The sequence below is a fragment of the Gymnoscopelus braueri genome (assembly GCF_963280865.1).
Source record: "Gymnoscopelus braueri genome assembly, chromosome: 9".
Classification (NCBI taxonomy): Eukaryota; Metazoa; Chordata; class Actinopteri; order Myctophiformes; family Myctophidae; genus Gymnoscopelus; species Gymnoscopelus braueri.
Window position 1 is genome coordinate 42,386,375 of NC_137610.1, and position 18,869 is coordinate 42,405,243.

An 18,869-nucleotide genomic window follows, 5' to 3' on the forward strand; every position below is an offset into this window, starting at 1 on the left:
TTTCAACTTTTGACCCCCTCCACACCCACATGCTCCCAAGCCCCCCCCCCACACACACACACACACACACACACACACACACACACACACACACACACACACACACACACACACACTCACAAGACAGTAGTCTTCCACCCACTGTGCAAACTATTCACTCCTAATCTTTTATCTCCTGTTCCATCCTTTTATCTCTCATTCTCTTTGTGTCTGTTTTCATCTCTCTCTCTCTCTCGCTCTCTCTCTCTCTCTCTCTCTCTCTCTCTCTCCTCTCTCTCTCTCTCTCCTCTCTCTCTCTCTCTCTCTCCTCTCTCTCTCTCTCTCTCTCTCTCTCTCTGTGTCTCCTCTCTCAAAGAAGGTGAAACAACACCGACTCTAGCGGTGTGTGTGTGCATGTGTGTGTGTGTTTGTGAGAGGAGAGGAGAGGAGAGGGAAGGCAGGGAATTCTGTTCTGAGTGAAAAATGAATGCAATGGTTGGAGTGTGAGAGAGGAATGGAGGAACAGAAGGAGAGGAGGAGGGAGGGGAGGAGGGGGGGGGAGTTTCTGGCGTTGTGAACAGATGTGGGCAGCGTGTCTCATTTTCCAACCTAAACTGCAGCGAGAAGAGAACCCAAGACCCAGTTGACTGGATTACGCATCGGAATATTGGACTAGGAAACACCAACGGCTCTGTCTGTCTGTACCCTCTGAGCTGGAGGAGGAGAGGACGCTCGGCTCTTTTACAGTTAGCTGAATTCTGGCTTTTTAGTAGCGTTACTTCGTTTTTTTCTGATATTAGCCAAACGACGTGAGAAGAACTACAGATTTGGTTTTCATTTTCTAAGAGTTTCTTTTTGTCTAACACCATTGCAAAGAACTATAGATGCCAGTGCTCTTGGACTATATTTTTTTGTAAAAGTTTTAACAGCATATACCACTCGCGTTCGCCTCCCGTTCTTTTGGGTCTCGTTGGGTTCCGTTTAGTTGCGTTGTTGTTGTCACTCGGGGCACACAGGGGAAACTAATTGCTAAACTTTTTGACACCACACGTCATTTTGTCCCTCCAAGGAGAGCGGGCCCTCCACCCTCTCCCTCGTTAACAATTATTACAAGTATTACAAGTATTCCAGACAGCAGTGCAGGGACGGGAACCACAAACACAGACAAACAACCAACCGTAGTACAGAGAGATAGGGAATGGTGTCGTCCGGGATTCAGACCCACGGAGGGTTCTAGGATGTGGTGTGTCTGTTAGCGCGCTGATCCACCGGGGACGGATTATACTCTTTCATCTGTGTGACAGCGGGCCAATGACGGAGCACTAAGCATGTACGAGAGACACAAGAGAAGGTACACCCTCTGTCCCAAGGGAGAGAGGGACAGTAGACGTTGTCTTAATCAAGGTATGTGGTGGCCTGTGTGTGTGTGTGTGTGTCTGTCTGTCTGTCTGTCTGTCTGTCTGTCTGTCTGTCTGTCTGTCTGTCTGTCTGTCTGTCTGTCTGTCTGTCTGTCTGTCTGTCTGTGTGTGTGGGTGTTGGGTCTGTGGAAACAGTCTATGTGTTCTATACTGTATGTAAGAGCAGTGATTCTCGACCTGGTTCCATTTGTACATTCTCAGTGTTACAGAACCCATTTGGTTGCTAACTATAAATCATTAAGCTGAGGACCCCCTGAAACCCCGTCAAAGACCCCTGGGGGGGGGTCCCCAGACCCCACAGCGTGTTAAGAGACTGTTAATATACTGTATTGGGACAGTGAAGTAAAGTTGGTGTTTTCATCTCGTACACCAGTCAACAACGCTAACCAGTTGTAGCCCCCTCATCATGTTCTTGGTAGAGAATGATTTCATACTGCAGAGAGATTCAACATGGAGAGAAAAGGAAAGATAAGTCAAACACTTGTATTTTGTATCTTTGCATGTTGTCTTGCATTGGTGCTTTGACCAAAAGCATTGCAATTCACCGTATTATCTACAAAGATGCTGTTATTGTGACAACGCTGGCAATCATTTTGGAGATTTTATTTTGAAATGGTGGTTACTCTCTTGTGTTGCCATGTTGGGAGAATGGATCATTTGACTGGTGTGTGTTAGTACAGTGCAGTACCCATGTGGCATAGGTTATGTACCCGCATACTTTATTTGTGCTCTCTAGCAAAAGATGATGCCAGTATTCATTTAGTCTGTATATGTCCCTGAAATAGAGACGAAGGGGTTACAGTTTATTTAATCACTAGATAGAATGTGTCACTCTCCTGGACCTTCGAAGTAAATGAACAAAAACACATATGATGCGTAGCCTGCGAGCTAAGTTCAGGCAGATACACTGGAGAGGTTGATACGCATGTGCAGCACTATGTGGGGCGATGTACTGTATGTGACGTGTCAAGCAGCTGACCAAATTGGCAGTCTACTTAAGCTCACCTGATTCATTGCACTTCCTCTTGCTGTCAAAGTGTTGCCACTGATGTTGTAGGTGCTTTGTTTGCTCCCACCACCACCCCAGCACCACCAGTAGGCTCTGCTTTCCCCTAAAGGCCAGTCCACACCAATGCAACTCCTTGCAACTCCTTGCAACATGCAACTACTTGCAACTACTCGCAACCATTATCCCCAGTGGCAGTTGCAAGGGGTTGCATTGGTGTGACATGGCCTTAAAACTGTTTTGTTGCAAGGAGTTGCATGGGTGTTTATCTCCCTGCTCTTAAATGGTTAAAGTTTAAATGGTCCAAGATTGACTGAAAAGTTGTGATTTTCCTTTTTTGTAATCATTTGAAATACTTGGGTAAAATACTTGGGTAAAAAAAAAAGGACATTTACTCGTGACCCATTGTTAACTTATTAATCAAAGTTATTGACAGACAACAACGAGTTATAATCACATATTAGTTTATTTAAATAGTCAGCCATACATAAGCCAATAACACAAGCTGAAGCAGACCGCTGCAGGTCTGCCTAGGATTTTACAGGATTCAGGGTGTCTTTATACATGAGATGAATGTCGTCACAGTGTAATCCAAGTACATTCATTAACGTTATTCGTAGAACAATTTACCCATCTGAGAGCTTTGACCTTTCCAAGTCCATGTCACATTGACTGGTCAAACCGGGAACCCCTGTCTTACATTTGCCAGTTCTTGTCTATAAGTAACCTGTTGACTTTAGGCTGGGATATCCTAAGGTGCTGTCTCACCATTCATGCATCTTAACTCGTGTGTTTAGGTTCTTATTACTGTGGTGGTCCGTGTATTTTGCAATGAGTCTTTCACAACTCCAGGTATGATATAACGTTAGCTTGCTCAGAAGTGGGTGAATGTTCAGACTGACCAATGTCTCCTCTTCATACTGTTTTGCTGTGTCACTGTACCTCTACTAGTTAGCCTAGTAGTGCAGGGCCTTCCTTACTATTATGGCATATTGAGGGCCAATTATCAGATAATCAATATATATAATACATAAGTCTATAACACCATAAAAATGGGTCCGCGACCCACAAATGAGTCCCGGCCCAGTGTTTGGGAAACACTGATCTCTTGAGTGTGTTACATAGGCCGGGTGGAACATGTTCCACATGAGTTATGGACCCCTGGACTGGAAGACACACACTTGTCTTCTGAGTGTGAGTCAGTGAGGGAATACAATGCAGGGATTCTGCTGTGGGTGTGTTAAGTGTCTGTGTTTTTATCTGTGCGTGTATGCATGCATACAGTACGTGTATGTTTGTGTGTGTGTGTGTGTGTGTGTGTGTGTGTGTGTGTGTGTGTGTGTGTGTGTGTGTGTGTGTGTGTGTGTGTGTGTGTGTGTGTGTGTGTGTGTGTGTGTGTGTGTGTGTGTGTGTGTGTGTGTGGCTGGTAGATTTAAAGCCCTCAGCCTAAGAGCTCACTGTACCATGTCCAGACCTGCCTGCTCCAGAACTCTGCGCTGCTTGTATCTAAAGACTCAGTTATACTTAGTTGCGTGCCGGTGTCGTGCTCAGTAGATCTACAAGCTCACAACCCGTCAATGTGACGCATTGTGAGCTTGTATATCTGGTATTTACGGCATGCACACCAGCATGCAACTAAGTATAAATCAGGCTTTAAGCTAGCAAAGGAACCACTCAGCTGTTCACCCCTTAGAAACTGAACTGTAATCAGTTTAGTTTTCAGGTCACTCAGTAAGAAGTGCAGTTAATTGGGTGATACAGCAGCAATATGTAAGCAGTAATAATGGCAGCTGATTGACTCTTATTGTGGTATGGAGCAGCTAACTGTCTGTATCAAATGATTTAGGTATGAGACATGTGATACAGCGAACTGGCCAGCCTTTTTGCCGCTATGCCTTGTTGGTGTTACGGCCATGTTGACGTAATGTACAGTATGTGACATTCGACATGATGCATGACACCACAAGCCGTTCCCATCGGCGTACTGAAAGCGCTGCATGTCCTCTTGTTTTACCGTCTCTGTACTGTACTGACTAAGTGGTTCTCAAACTTTTTCACGTCAAGGGCCCCCAAATTGACACTTATTAGCTCGCGGACCCCCATTTGAAAAGATATGCCAGGGACCCCCATAAGAGAAGATCTTTACGGCTCTAGCAGTGATTCTCAACCATTTTAATTTCAAGGACCCCCAGTTTGACATGCATTAGGCTACGGACCCCCATTTAATTGCATTTCAATCTTTGGGACCCCAATCTATATTGTAAAATCAATGTTAATTTAACTCTGAGAGTGTACAAATGGAACCAAATGGACCCGTTCGGGTCCATTTGGTTCCATTTGTACACTCTCAGAGTTACAGAGCCATAAGGGTTTGATTCCTAACTATCCATCATTTAGCTGTCCCTCAAGGACCCCTGGGGGTCCCCGGACCCCACTTTGAGAACCAATGCTGTACTGACTAAGTAAAGCAAAAAGAAAATAAAACAGGCTAAAAGATAATCTTATCCAAGAAAGTGTGTACCCTGGTGATGTGCCATAAATGACTCCAGGCATAATGATATGAACATCCTTATCACGCACAGAGCAACTAAATTGACCTGGGTATCACTAGCTCTGCCTTAGCAGACGCAGTAGAATCCTTACAGGTTAGCTTGCAGATCTGCTATTTCCACCCAAGATTAGGGACGTTAGGGTTCATGTAGTGAAGGCTAGACGTAAAGTCTGGAAGCCCATGTTCGTTGGATGACTATCGCCACATTGTCACTGAGGACCCACAGACAATACACATGAAAAAATTAGTTGGCATTCTTGTTAACTCCTGTATAGCCTATTTACATTGCATCTAACTGTACTGTACATCACTGTGCTGTATTTGAATGTGCTGTTCATTAATATATACGGTCCCTCCCAAATAAACAAGTAAATGATAATGAAAGGTCTGGTCTAAACCAGTCCTGCCTGTCTACAGAGATTCTGGTCAAGCACAATGCCACCCTGTAAAAGTAGAGGCATTGGTTGTTGTTACTATCAGCCATACAGTATGCACTGTAACATTACCAATGTCTCTGAAAGTGTTCAAATCTAACCTTTGTATAATTTAAAAGGCTGTGTACAGGACACTTGTGTGAACCGCCTTTTTTGAACTGTACAATGGTAAATTTGCGCGCTTGGCCGATAACTATATCCAGCGCAGTGTCTGCTCTGTATAGATACGGTCAGTGCCAGACAGTGTTGCCAGATTTAGCGAGAGAAATAAGCAACCAGGGCTGTGAAAACAAGCCCAAAAGAAGCAACTTGAGTACTGTATTCCTATATACATCGGCTATTTGAAAATAGCCGATCTACAAGCTCACAACGTGTCGTGATTATGAGTTATTTTCAAAAAAAATCTTGAAAAATTTGAAAAACATTTTAACAACACAAATCTTGTATGGGGTCCCCCCTGGCACATAATATTTTCAGATGGGGTGGTCCACGGACAAATTACATGAAAATGTTTGAGAATGATTGGAGGAAGCAAGCCCAAATAAGTCATTTCTACACTTTAGAAACAAGCCCCAAAAAAACGCAACTACAAATATTTACAAGCAACTTTTCCGAAAAACAAGCCCAACGTTGCTTATAATAAGCGGACATGGCAACACTGACTGTCAGTGCCACACAAAGCCTACAGCTGTCACCATGCAGTCTCCATAGATGCGGGGTGTGTCATCGATACTCTGCTGACGGTCTGCAAGTTTGACTTAATGCATTAGCAGCCATGACAGCCATCTAAACAAACACAATTATTTCATCCCTTTTTCCCCCTTTAACTGAAGAACCATGTTGTAAACTGGGATTAGATCCACAGACAAGCGCTGGTGGTGAAATAAGCCCTGATTTATACCAGTGTTTGCATGCTCAGTAAATAGTAGATACAAGCTCTAGACTAGAGCGAATCAGTTTTCAGTTTTGTAAATCTTTGAATATATACATTTTTTAAAGCGAAAATGTTTAACTCAAATCTTTGCTTCTGGGGAGGGGTCGCTGGAACACTTTTTTTTGGATGGGGGTCGGGCGGCCAAATACGTATAAATGTTGAGAACATGAAAAAGTTTGAGAACCACTGATATCAGAAAACTGTCAGGAAAGACATTGTAGAATGGGCCTCAGGTCTTAACTGAGGCTATACAGTGCAATAATAGACCAGTGTTCAACCGCAGCTGCACCCATATCCACTGCTTTGTGTTGTCAGACTGGCAAACCCATCAATTGTGCTGCTGATGATGAGCATGCTCTCTCACACCGACAAGGCCTCTGTGTAGTTCCTTCCTCTGATTGTGACCGATATACTGTACTTATATATGGATGCTTGCTTACAGTAGGTTAACCACTTGAACCCCAGCATCCCTATTAGCTAAAAATAGCAGATCTACAAGGCAAAGAGATTTAGGTGTGTAGACGCCTAGACGGTACCCAAGTACAGTTGCAACTCAGGTCCGTTTTTCTTTCGTCACAATGCGACACATTGTGAGCTTGTAGATCTGCATTTTTTTCCTGGGCACCGCCTTACCCCTTATCCTAAACTTATGTTTTACTATTTTTAAAAACATTTTAGAATAGTTCAATCTTCATCTACATCGACACGTTGTGAGCTTGTAGGTTGGCTATCTGAACTATTTGAAATGTTTATCAAAATAGTAAGAAATGGGGGCACTATGGCGCAGTCAGTAGTGCTGTCCCCTCACAGCTAGAAGGTCTTGGGTTCGATTCCCTCCGGGGCACTGTGGGCGTGTTCTCTCCTCCATGTCATCAGTGCCCATACCCTAGGTGGGGTTGGCGAAAGGGCCTTTCTGTGTGTAGTTTGCCCAAGATAGGGCCTTTGGTGTCAACAGAAAAAAGTGGTCAAAGCAGTTCTCTAAGACCGCATATGGTTGAGCGGAGTCCCTCAGGGCTCTATTCTAGTGTATTTTCTGTTTTCTGCTATTGTGGGGAAAACTCGCTGAAATAGCCGATCGACAAGCTCACAACGCGTGCTGGGGTTGAAGTGTTAAAGAGGTTAATGTTGGTGAGGTTATCAGTGAGCTCTAACAGGCAGGCAGTGCACCCACTAGTATCTATAGCAGTCATCAAAGAAAACAGCAACGCTTTTGTTTGTGTCTGCGTTTTTACACACATTTATGAGCCTGACCAGGAACAGATTGATAAATGAGGCCCATTGACTTTGCGTGGACAGCTGAGACTCTAGCAGGATGCTGCCGATAGTCAGAGCATAGAGACACACAACAATGGACGTATTGAGACGAGTGGACAATGGAGTCATTGGCTAGCGTGAACGATCAGACACTAACATATGACCTCATTCTGGCCGGTTCTGCCTACAGTGTGGGGTACACACATGACTGTGTGTGTGTGTGTGTGTGTGTGTGTGTGTGTGTGTGTGTGTGTGTGTGTGTGTGTGTGTGTGTGTGTGTGTGTGTGTGGGGGTGTGTGTGTGTGTGTGAGACATGTGACTTATTTTTATTATGAAACTAGATGGGGACTTTCTGAGAGCAGGCATAATCTGTAAATAAATGCATGTTGTTGGTTTTCATGGATCGCCTTAAAATGGCTGCATGTTTCATCTGCACGAGCATCAAAGTTACAGAAACCGATCACAGATATTTTCCCACTAGTGCTTTCCTGTGTAGTACTGTTGGAATAGAAACACACAGCTCACCGCCCTCCGGTGTGTGTGTGTGTGTGTGTGTGTGTGTGTGTGTGTGTGTGTGTGTGTGTGTGTGTGTGTGCGTGTGCGTGTGTGTGTGTGTGTACTACTACACCACCCTCAGTTGCACCCAGTGCACCCACACCAAAGAACTTCAGGATTTTCTCAAAGGGCAGTGACAGGAATGTTGCGATCAAAATGATGGAAATCTGGTGTCCACCCCATCTCTCTCTCTCGTCTCTTCTCTTCCCATCTACTTGTGACATGGGCTTGAGAAAAGCTTCTTGCATGGCAGCATTCAAACATTAAAACCTGGGTAAAAAATGCGTATCGTTAGCCAGAAGCTACTGCACATCCACTGCTGTTATCACATTAAGATGTAGTATTTTAAAGATGAAGAGAAGTTCTTGCTTTTGGTTAACTGTGGAAGCAAATGCAAACCACTGGGACAGTTAAGATGTTGGACAGAAATTAACGATATTCAATTCAAAAATGTTAAAGTATAACTTTTAACATGTAATATACTGTATAATGTACAATATGTAAACTGTGTGTGTGTGGGGGGGGGGGGGTGAGATGTGGTAAAACTGATTAGTGGACAAAGGTCTGGTCAGTGGGGGCGCGTCCCTCCTTCTGTGTGTGTGTGTGTGTGTGTGTGTGTGTGTGTGTGTGTGTGTGTGTGTGTGTGTGTGTGTGTGTGTGCGTGTGCGTGCGTGTGTGTGTGTGTGTGTTTACATGCGTGATACAGAAGTCCCCCCTCCAGAGCTTAGCCTCCCATATGTCTGTCACACTGCACCCCTGTCTCGTACTGAGGGGGTGGAACAATGACTTACTTGTGACCTTGGTGTGCGTGCCTACGCGCGTACAGTACGTGCGTACGTACGTGCGTGCATGTGTGCATGCTTGCAGTGTGTGTGTGTGTGTGAGTGCACAGCAGGCATGGTAGAGAACTTGTCAGTGGAATCCAACAGCCACATGTTAACCTTGAACAATGTGTGTAAAGTATGCGTGACAGGGTGACAGTGACGAACGCTTCCACACAAACAACGTTTTATCACTTCCCACAATTCAAATGAATAATATAACAATGTCATGTTCTTCTTCTTTTTCTTCTCCTTCTTCTCGTCCGAATCTCCCCATCAGATCCAGAGAGAGACATACAGGTCTCTCGCCGAGCCCTGCGCCACAACGCCGACCGGTACATCGCTACCATGCACAGGTAGGCTTTTTACACCACCAAAACATGAAAGGCCTGCACAGCTGTATGTCGTAAACGTACAGTATTTGTCCAGTATTGTCCAGATTTGAACCTGGGTCTCCCATCATGTACATGTGAAACCAAACCAAACATACACAGTTTTTCATCATAAATTAACAGTGACGTTTTCAGTTCAGTTCGGTTTATTTTCATCACTTTGTCCAAACAATGCTCCAACCTTGACAGTGTGCAAATGCAACCAAAATGGACCCTTGTGGGTCCATTTTGTACACTGTCAGAGTTAAATTAACACTGGGGGATTTTACTTTAATAATGCTAATGTAATGTAATGCTCAACCAAATAGCCAAGGGACATATTAAACACATGGACGTGCGGGCAGGGATACTCTGCTGTATTTGCATAATAATAATAATGCATACAATTTATATAGCGCTTTTTCTAGATACTCAAAGTCACTTTACAGAAAACAGGAACAAAATAAGAACAACTTTATTAGGAAAAAACTAATATTAGGTTAAAAAACAAGAACACAAACATTAAAAAAAATGGAAGTTATGTAGAATGTACACCAATGCTGGGAATGATCATTATATTTTTGTTGATTGAGGCATTGACATGCGTTGCATTAGAGCTATGCATTGTGCGTCCAGCCCCAGAGCAAATATGTGGACCCACCAGCACCACCCACAAATAGCCATAAACTTAACATGCAGCTAACAAGAACAAGCTGTTACCAGAACTCCCACCACGTCAGTCTCCCAGACCCATCAATGAACACACCCCGGCCCATAGCTTTGCCGCACACTCCCTATTCCCCTATTTTCTGCAATGTTTTTGAGTATCACACTTTAATACTGTTTGTTGAGTTTATAATTTGAGTTGATTTAGTTAGTTACTCTATTGACACAATTGTATAAAACATTAGGTCCAAACAATAGTCAAAATCCCATGAATAAAAATGTTACATAACCACTCATTTGAACCACTTTAATCATTATTGTATACTTTGGCTATTAAAAATTAGCAGATCTACATGCTCATAGTGCGGCACAGAGTCCATGGTTATGAACTTGTAGATCTGCAATTTTTTGTGAAGATTTGCACAAATCTTTGAATATAAAGCCAACATTTTTAATTCAAGTCTTTGCTTCTGGGGGTCCCTGGAACAAAATATTTTGAGATGGGGGTCCGCAGCCAAATACATATCATTGAGGGGGTCCTTGACATGAAAAAGTTTGAGAACCACTGCGTTACACAACACAAAATCCCTTGACTCATACAACAGGAGCTTTCTCCAAAAGTGATAGGAGGAGCTTTTCTCCCAAAAGTGATAGGCAGGCATGTAGCATACACAAAGTTCCTCTGTTAGTGCCCACAAAAAGTGAGCTCAGATCAGTGAACTCATGTCCATATTTCCCTCTGATGTCTTCACATACTTTTGTGAATATTTGATTTGGGAGATTGTTACTCTGCAATGAATTGGTGTGAATTGGTATAGTGATTTCAGTCTGGGACTGTGAAGCACTATTGAAAGGTTCACTTCTAAATTCTTGCTATAGCCAGTGAAGTTGCTTATGGAAAAAATATTCAGACAGGAGCACATTAAGAAACCCCAGAAGAAATCCCACCAAAATTGTTTACATGCCCAGATGAAAAACTAAACTAAACAAATAGCAAAACAAAACAATCTTAATCATGTTTTGATTACCTTGAGAAAGACCAGACCCCGATTTTGGAACTATCAACTATCAAGTATAGATCAATCAAATATTTCAATAACCAGAGTTTTGCCGTAACCACTTGATCCGTATTTTATACTTCAGCTATTCTTTTGAAAAATTCCACCTAAAATTACATGCCAAATAGGGGTAAAACGGTTCACAAAATTCACGGTTCGGTTTGATATTTTGGTGTCACGGTTCGATTTTTAGATACAAAAAAAAAATCTTTGATCTTCTCAATTTGTAATGTATTAAAACTACATATTTTTTTGTTTTAACCTTGAACAATACCCAACTTCTAACTTCTAGGTCAGTGGTTCTCAAAGTGGGGTCTGCAGACCCCCCAGGGGTCCTTGAGGGGGTTCCACCCAATGCCAAATAGGGATGCCAGGGTGAAAGTGTTAAATTCAAGGTTGATTTGTATACAGTATATGCAAATCAACCTTGAATTTACCACGTTCAACTGTAGTGCATGCCTCTTTTGGGATGCATATTATGCATCCCAGAGAGGCATGCACTATAGTTAAACCCTGTTCTGTGATGGGATTTAAGCTGCAACAGATTAAACAAAGACATGTTTTCTCACTAGTGGCTTTATACTGGGGTTGATAAGAAGCTTCTTATCACGCTGAAGGAAGGCTCAGCTGAAACGCAAGTCTTTTGAGCCATGAACAGATTATTACCTGTGACTGAGTTGAGTGCCTACACAGTCCTTTCTAGTTTGACAGTTCTGTCACATGACATTGGTTTCCTTCCTGGTGGCGGCTGAACAGAAGCAGGTGAAACGTCTCGGTAGACAAAACCTGCATCCTCCTTAGAGAAACCATCATGACGCTTCAGATTAGATTGATTAGATTCAGCTGCTGGTCTGTCTGCATTATGTCCTGAGTCATAGCATGAACACACACTTCCCCTAATGTGGATTTGCTTGTGTGTGCGTGTGCTGTGTGCGTGTGCGTGTGTGCGTGTGTGCGTGTGCGTGCAAGGGTGCACATTTATGGTTTTTAGTTGTGTGTGTGTTCCCAGAAACTAATAACATTACAGTCAGACCTCATAAGGCAAAGGTCTGTCTGTAGAATTACATTAACTACATTACTTAGAATTAACAGGAAAGGAGAAGGGGGGGCGTCTGGGGTTTGATTCCTCCATGTGAATCGGAGGAGACGTAGTTGAAGGGACTCTCAGGGTTCCTTGAGGAGGGGGTTCAAAATGGATCCCTTACAGGTCTGTAACTCTTTGAGAGTTAGGGGGTCCTTGAAATTGCAAAGTTTGAGAATCACCGGTCTACACCCTCCCCCTAGGGCCTAGACCAACCAGTGGAGGTGACAGTGACAGTCATAGACTATGCAAACATGGAGGGAATTGGCAACGACTAAATTAGGGAGAGAAAGAAAAGAAAAAAAGTTAAGAATGAAGAGGAAAGGAACATGACATGGCTTATCTCTGTAACACTAAAGAACAGGGACTGTTGCACCCTTCTTTGTCCTTTGTTCAGGGTTGACTGCAGGTGCGATGGTCTCAAAAACATAAAGGAAAACTGGCAGAAAAAGACTCACTCGCTGCATTAAATATTAAGGAAAACTCCTAGCAAGCTAACTGTATCTGTACATGTGTGTATTGTGTATTGTGTACTTGTACTGTATGTAATGTTGTACGTATGTGAATAGGACCCCCTCTAAAATGAGATGCTGCATCTCAAGGGGCAATCCTCTCAATAAATTCTGACCAAATTCCTTAGACAGAGACTTAAGAAAATAGAATTTATTTAATTTTTTATATGCTCATAAAGTGCTCTGTGCTCTTAGTGAGGGGTGAATAAATCTTATCTCTGTAACACACATACAGAAGACAGATGCCACTCACATGTCGGCCAATTGAAAAATTCTAGCGATGATGACATTAAAGTTCCCTGTGATTAATTATGAACATTACATAATCCCGTCAGACCAGACAGTGTCTCTCACAGCCCTGCCAGACATTGATTCTCTTCTCTCAAACGGCCGTGACTGTGAGGATTTCTTCACATGCAGTAAAATCCTGAATCTTTACTGTTAATCTAGCTCTGAGAGTGTCAAAATTAACCCTTAACATGAGCCCCATCATTCCTATTCTGGGCATGTCATAATAGGTGAACATGCAGCGAAAAAAGGCAAACATTCTGAGAAAATAGCAGCTCAACACGTGCTGTGAGCTTGTAGACGGGCTATATTCCACAAAGAAATTTGGTGTCGGGGGGGGGGGGGGGGGGGGGGGGAAGGGGGGGGGGGAGGGGGGGGGGGGGGGGGGGGGGGAAAGGAGGGGGACAAGGATAGGATATGACCGAGGAATCCCATTAATCATATGATGAATGGAGGAATCTAATTCATCATATGATGAATGGAGGAATCCAATTATTCATTTTGATGCCAATACTTTTGTACTTTTACTCAAGTTTCTACATTGCAGTATTGATACTTTTACTTAAGTAAAAAGTTTGAGTACTTTTTCCACCACCGCACACACACAAGCATGCACAAAGCATGCACACAGCAGAAACCAGTATGAGATCTGTCCCATAAGAGACAGATCTCTCTCTCTCTCTCTCTCTCTCTCTCTCTCTCTCTCTCTCTCTCTCTCTCTCTCTCTCTCTATCTCTCTCTCTCTCTCTCTCTCTCTCTCTCTCTCTCTCTCTCTCTCTCTCTTTCTCTCTCTCTCTCTCTCCCCCCCCCCCCCCCACCTCCGGTGGTTCATGTTGTCGTTGTGTGGTGTGGGTGATATGAGGTCAGTTTCCTGTCTGGGGGATTGCATCCAGCAGTGCAACACTCAGTCAGTACAACAGTAGAGTGGATGGTATACTGTAGAATGACAGCTTAGATCAGTGCTTCTCACACTTTTTCATTTCAAGGACCCCCATAACTCTGAACCCCCATTTGTGAGCTCTCACAGTTACAGACATATAGGGGTCCATTTGGAACCCCTGAGGGTCCCTGAGGGTCCCTAGACCCCACTTTGAGAACCGCTGGCTTAGATCGACCTCGTTATGCTGAGAACAGGATGCAGCACAATGTATAAACATATGCAGCATGCACTCATTCATTCTGGGTTTGGTCATTAATAGTGTGTCACTGACTAATGTTCTACACTCTAGTCTACAGTATAGGTCTTGCTTGCTTTGCTCACAACATTTTTACACTATTTTACATGCAAAGAAATATAAATTCTGCAACGTATACTGTAGCAGATCGGCTATTTCGGTAATTTTGTTGGAAAAAATATATATTATTATTGCAATTATTCTTTTGCTATTTTTGAAACATTTTGAATGCCCAAAGTAGTTGAGAGTCCTTAAAGTATATATTATGCTCTGGAAATTAGATGACATTCTACATCTAACAAAGAAATGTAATCAATTAAAATATTGAAAGTGCGATTACAATACTACAATACTTTTGACATAATAACAATATAACTGTAATGCTCTCTGTCCTTTTGCTGTGTGCAGACCTCCATTCATCAGTCCAACAGCACCGAGAGGACCAGGACCACGTGTCTGTGTGCGTGTTACAGACAGACGCCAAGGTCCCCGAAGCACAGAGAGCCACCGTCACTGCTGAGCTGGACGACGGTGTCTTCAAAAAGGTGTGAATGGACACACGCCCACACACACGCACACACACACACACACACACACGCGCACACGCACACGCACACGCACACGCACACGCACACGCACACGCACAACTTCAAGGCTAAATGTTCAGACTGGCAGCCGAAATCAGATTGTTTGGCCTATTTCGAATCAGAGGTTCACAGCAATGTGATGCCTTGTGAGCTTGTAGAGCGTTTTAAAGGTTAAAGCTCTATATTCCGCTAGTAATCATTGCTATAGAATGTTTGTTCAGTAATAACAGGGATCTCCCCGTCTCTCCAGCTCTTTAATAAACAGAAAATACATTTTCAGGTAGGTGACAAAAATTCAGCCAATCAGGAGAGAGTAGGCTACCCATTTATCAGGCAATTTTTGATAGTGTTCCAATTTTGTCTGATAATTTCTTTGTGTCGTCACTTCCAATTTCGCTTGTTTAATCTGTATCCTGACTGAGTTCTCTATCCTGATTGGATTGGTATCCCGACCTGAAAATGCATTTTCTGTTTAATAAAGAGCTGGAGAGACATGAAGACTCCTGTTACTGTACAAACACTCTATAGCAATGAGTACCATCAGAATATAGAGCTATTTAACACTTATTTGAACCAAAGGAAACCACTTACCCTACCTTGATTGAATCTTGAATCTTTAAGAAACACAGTCAGATTTACCTTCCAGCCTGAACAAAGCTAAAATCCAACATGTCGACGGAAAGGCTGTTTCCCATTAGAAAAGGTCTCGGGGCGGGTGTCGTACAGCGGGTATCCCAATGTACATACCTCACACCTCCTTTCACATGGATTTGACGTCAAAGACGGCAGCTGGCAAATTGCACTTGGCAGGTTCTGTTCATGTGAAGTTTATAGAAACAGCAATGCCTACGTAGGGGCCTACCTACACTCGCTTCTAAAAATAAGTTTGATTTGGAAAACTTCTGGGGCGAATGAATGAGGGCCGCCCGCTGGCCCCAGGGTGGTGTTACGCAACAGTTTTTGGTTAAAAACACGAGTCACCTCTGCAGCTCACTGGATGGATGATAGAAGCAAGAGGAGAAGTAAGGGGCCCAAACAGCTCTGTTGTGGCGGTGGTAGAACAGAACAGACTATATGAAAGAGAGATGGACCCATATATATATCGGTCTGACTGATATATCTGCCTTTATTATCTAATTATGCAGCTGATTTGTCTCAGATTTTTTACCTTTAACATTTAAAAAAAATACAAGCTCAACATGCGTCTCATTTTTGTTGTGCATTTTATATTGACTTGTCTGCTTGTTCATCGTACAATTAATGTTAAATGTTCTTACTTACTATTTCTACCAAAAAGTTATTCATGTTTAGTTTTATTTATTTGTTTCTTTGCTTATAAGTTAAAAATGTCATATTCATTCATTCATTTTGCGCTACTTATATCAGTTAAAAAACGTCAGTAATCGGTGGGCTAGGACTTTCCAACAACATGTGACGTCTGTCGGCGCTCTATAAAAAGGGAGACGGAGCAAAATGGAGAGAATGAGCAGACGAGGGAGGAAAAAAAGAAGTGAGTCAACTTAAGAACAGGGAAAACGGACAGACACACTGACGGTTTGACTGACAGGCCAAGCGACAGAGAGGCGGTCTGCATACGGTCCAGAGTACGGTCTCTCTGTGATGACGTCAATGTGACTCACTGTGGTGGAAAGTAACTAAGTACATGTACTCAAGTACTGTACTTAAACACTTAAACCCCATATGGTCCCTCAGGGCACGGTCACACCGCACCAGTGTTGATTTCGTCGACTAAAACTATGACGAAAAACGTTCGTCGACTACCTTTTCTCACTGACGAAAACTAAATATAAACTAAATAAAAACTAAGCTATGATGACTAAAAAGTTAATATATTGACAATTTCGTCAACAATTAAAAACTAGACTAAAACGTTAGTGAGGGACTAGTGGAGAAGAGATCCAGTAGAACTAAAGGACGCGTTGTGAGCTTGTAGATCAGCTATTTTCAGCATGCAACCAAGTGTAAAATCAGCCATTACGACGCCATCAAGGCACCGCCAAAATACATGTTAGTCGACTAAATCAACTGTAGATTTAGTGGACTAGAATCTTATGATATTTAGTCGACTAAAACTAGACTAACAGTAAAACATTTCAGATGACTAAAATATGACGAAAACTAAATGGAATTTAGAAGAAGACATAAGGTCCTTACACACCGGGGCGATTTTTTTCATGCGTCTTTTAATTATTCGGAACGAGTCCGAATTTTGCGTATATTCGCATATTCGCCGGTGTGTAACCGCCTTAATAATGACTCAAACTAAATCAAAATTTGCTGTCAAAATCAACACTGCACCGCACTTTAATTCTACCTATGAGGTGGTGGATTCTATGCGTTCTATAGGCCTTGTCTATTTGAAGCAGATAAATGCTCGAGACAGATGCTGCTTTTCCCCCTCTGTCCAGGTGAGTGGTGAGTCTCGTGGTGAGACACCACGTCACTCAGGAAGTGACGTGGTGCTCGCAATTGAGCGACGTAATGTGGGCTACGGGGAGGGTCCTTAAAGTGAGTGACAGGTGGTGGTCACTGGTTATTGGGACAGAATGCGCTGCAATCTACTCCGTTTGTTAGAATGCTACTGGCTGCAAAAAAACAGTCGGCTGCGCACAACCTGAGTTTATCAGCCGGCAGCCATAGTTTGTTTGGTGTGACCGTGCCCTCAGGGCTCTTTACTATTGTATTTTCAATTTTCTGTTATTTGTGATCTTGTTGATCTGCTATTTTCAGCGAAAGCTTTCCCCACAATACAAAGTGGTTATGTACTATTTTGAGTTTTTTTTTTTGTGTTTCCAATTTTCAATACTTTTATTTCTACTCCACTACATCTCAGAGGTAAATATTGTACTTTTTACTCCACTATAATTATTTGAAAACTTTAGTTACTAGTTACTTTGTCGATTTGTATTATTATTAGAAACATATATTAACCACTTCAGCCCTATATATACGCCCTATATTTTCAAATGATTTTTTCATACATTTTGAAAACTTTTACTTTTGGCATTTTTTATTTTTACTAGACTTTTACTAGAATTTTTGTATACCTGACTCCTACTTGTAACTGTATTTCTACGTTGTGGTAATGATAACTTTTACTTAGGTAAAACAAAATGTGAGTAATGGTGACTCACTGCTTCTAGAAGTGCTGTTTTTCCACAGTGTGCTCTCATAATCCTGTAACTCCACTGATGACGCTGTCACCAGTGTTGCCAGATATTGCAAGAGAAATAAGCAACCAGGTCTATGAAAACAAGCCCAAAAGAAGCGACTAACACATGAGCACTTTAAACCTCAGCTATTTGAAAATAGACGATCTACTGTGAGCTTGTAGATCTGCTATTTTCAAAAGAATATTGGGGAAAAAAGTGTTTGAACAAATCTGGTATGGGGGGTTCCTGGCACAAATGTTTTCAGATGGCGATACATACATGGACAGTTACATTTTAATTTGGGGGTCCTTGACATGAAAATGTTGAGAACCGCTGGTTTAAACAACATTTAAGAAGCAAGCCAAAAAAAAAAAACGCCAAAATTGCCCAGTTAACCTATTTAGACCGGGAAAAAATCGGTGTAATTTTTAGATGTCTTTGGCTATTCAAAAATAGCAGATCTACTAGCTCATAGCGCGGCACTTGGTGCCGTGCTATGAGCAACCTGCAACTACAAGCGACGTTGCAGGAAAACAAACCCAAAGTCACTTATAATAAGCTTAGCAGACATGGCAACACTGGCTGTCACACTGCTTTGCTGTGAGTGCGCACTGCGCACGTGCATGCATTAGTGCGTCTGTGCGTGAGGCAGTGAGGCAGTGTTTCCCTCTAGAACTGTTTCTTGGCAAGCCGGAAAAAAAGTTTTTGGATCGTTTGATAATAAAAAAAACTCTCGTTAAAAAAAAGAAGAAAAATAAGAAAATGGGGGCTTTTGAACCAGAAAATGGGATGGGAGGGACCTTCTGTAGGGGCAGGTCAGGGGAACTGCATGAAGGCATTCCCAAGTGTGTAGCATTGGTGTGCATTGTGGGTTTGTCTGCACGCATAACTAGGGGCCCTTTTATTCTTTACAATAGTGTACTTTGTAACGTTTTGCGCTGACACAATGCTCATTCGAACTTGCAGTTTTGCTTTATAGCATTGGTTTTCAAAGTGGGGTCCGGGG

General features: G+C 42.6%; 1 protein-coding gene across 7 annotated transcripts in view; it reads left to right on the forward strand.

The window, feature by feature from the left end:
* Positions 1-18,869, forward strand: part of LOC308091366 (uncharacterized protein) — a 178,131-nt gene that overhangs the window by 100,176 nt on the left and 59,086 nt on the right. For all 7 annotated transcript variants that reach the window (XM_080436929.1, XM_080436932.1, XM_080436930.1 and 4 more), the window contains exons 12-13: positions 9,233-9,308; positions 14,512-14,648. In XM_080436929.1, coding sequence (XP_080293055.1) covers positions 9,233-9,308; positions 14,512-14,648 — 213 coding nt within the window. The remainder of the gene's footprint in view (positions 1-9,232; positions 9,309-14,511; positions 14,649-18,869) is intronic.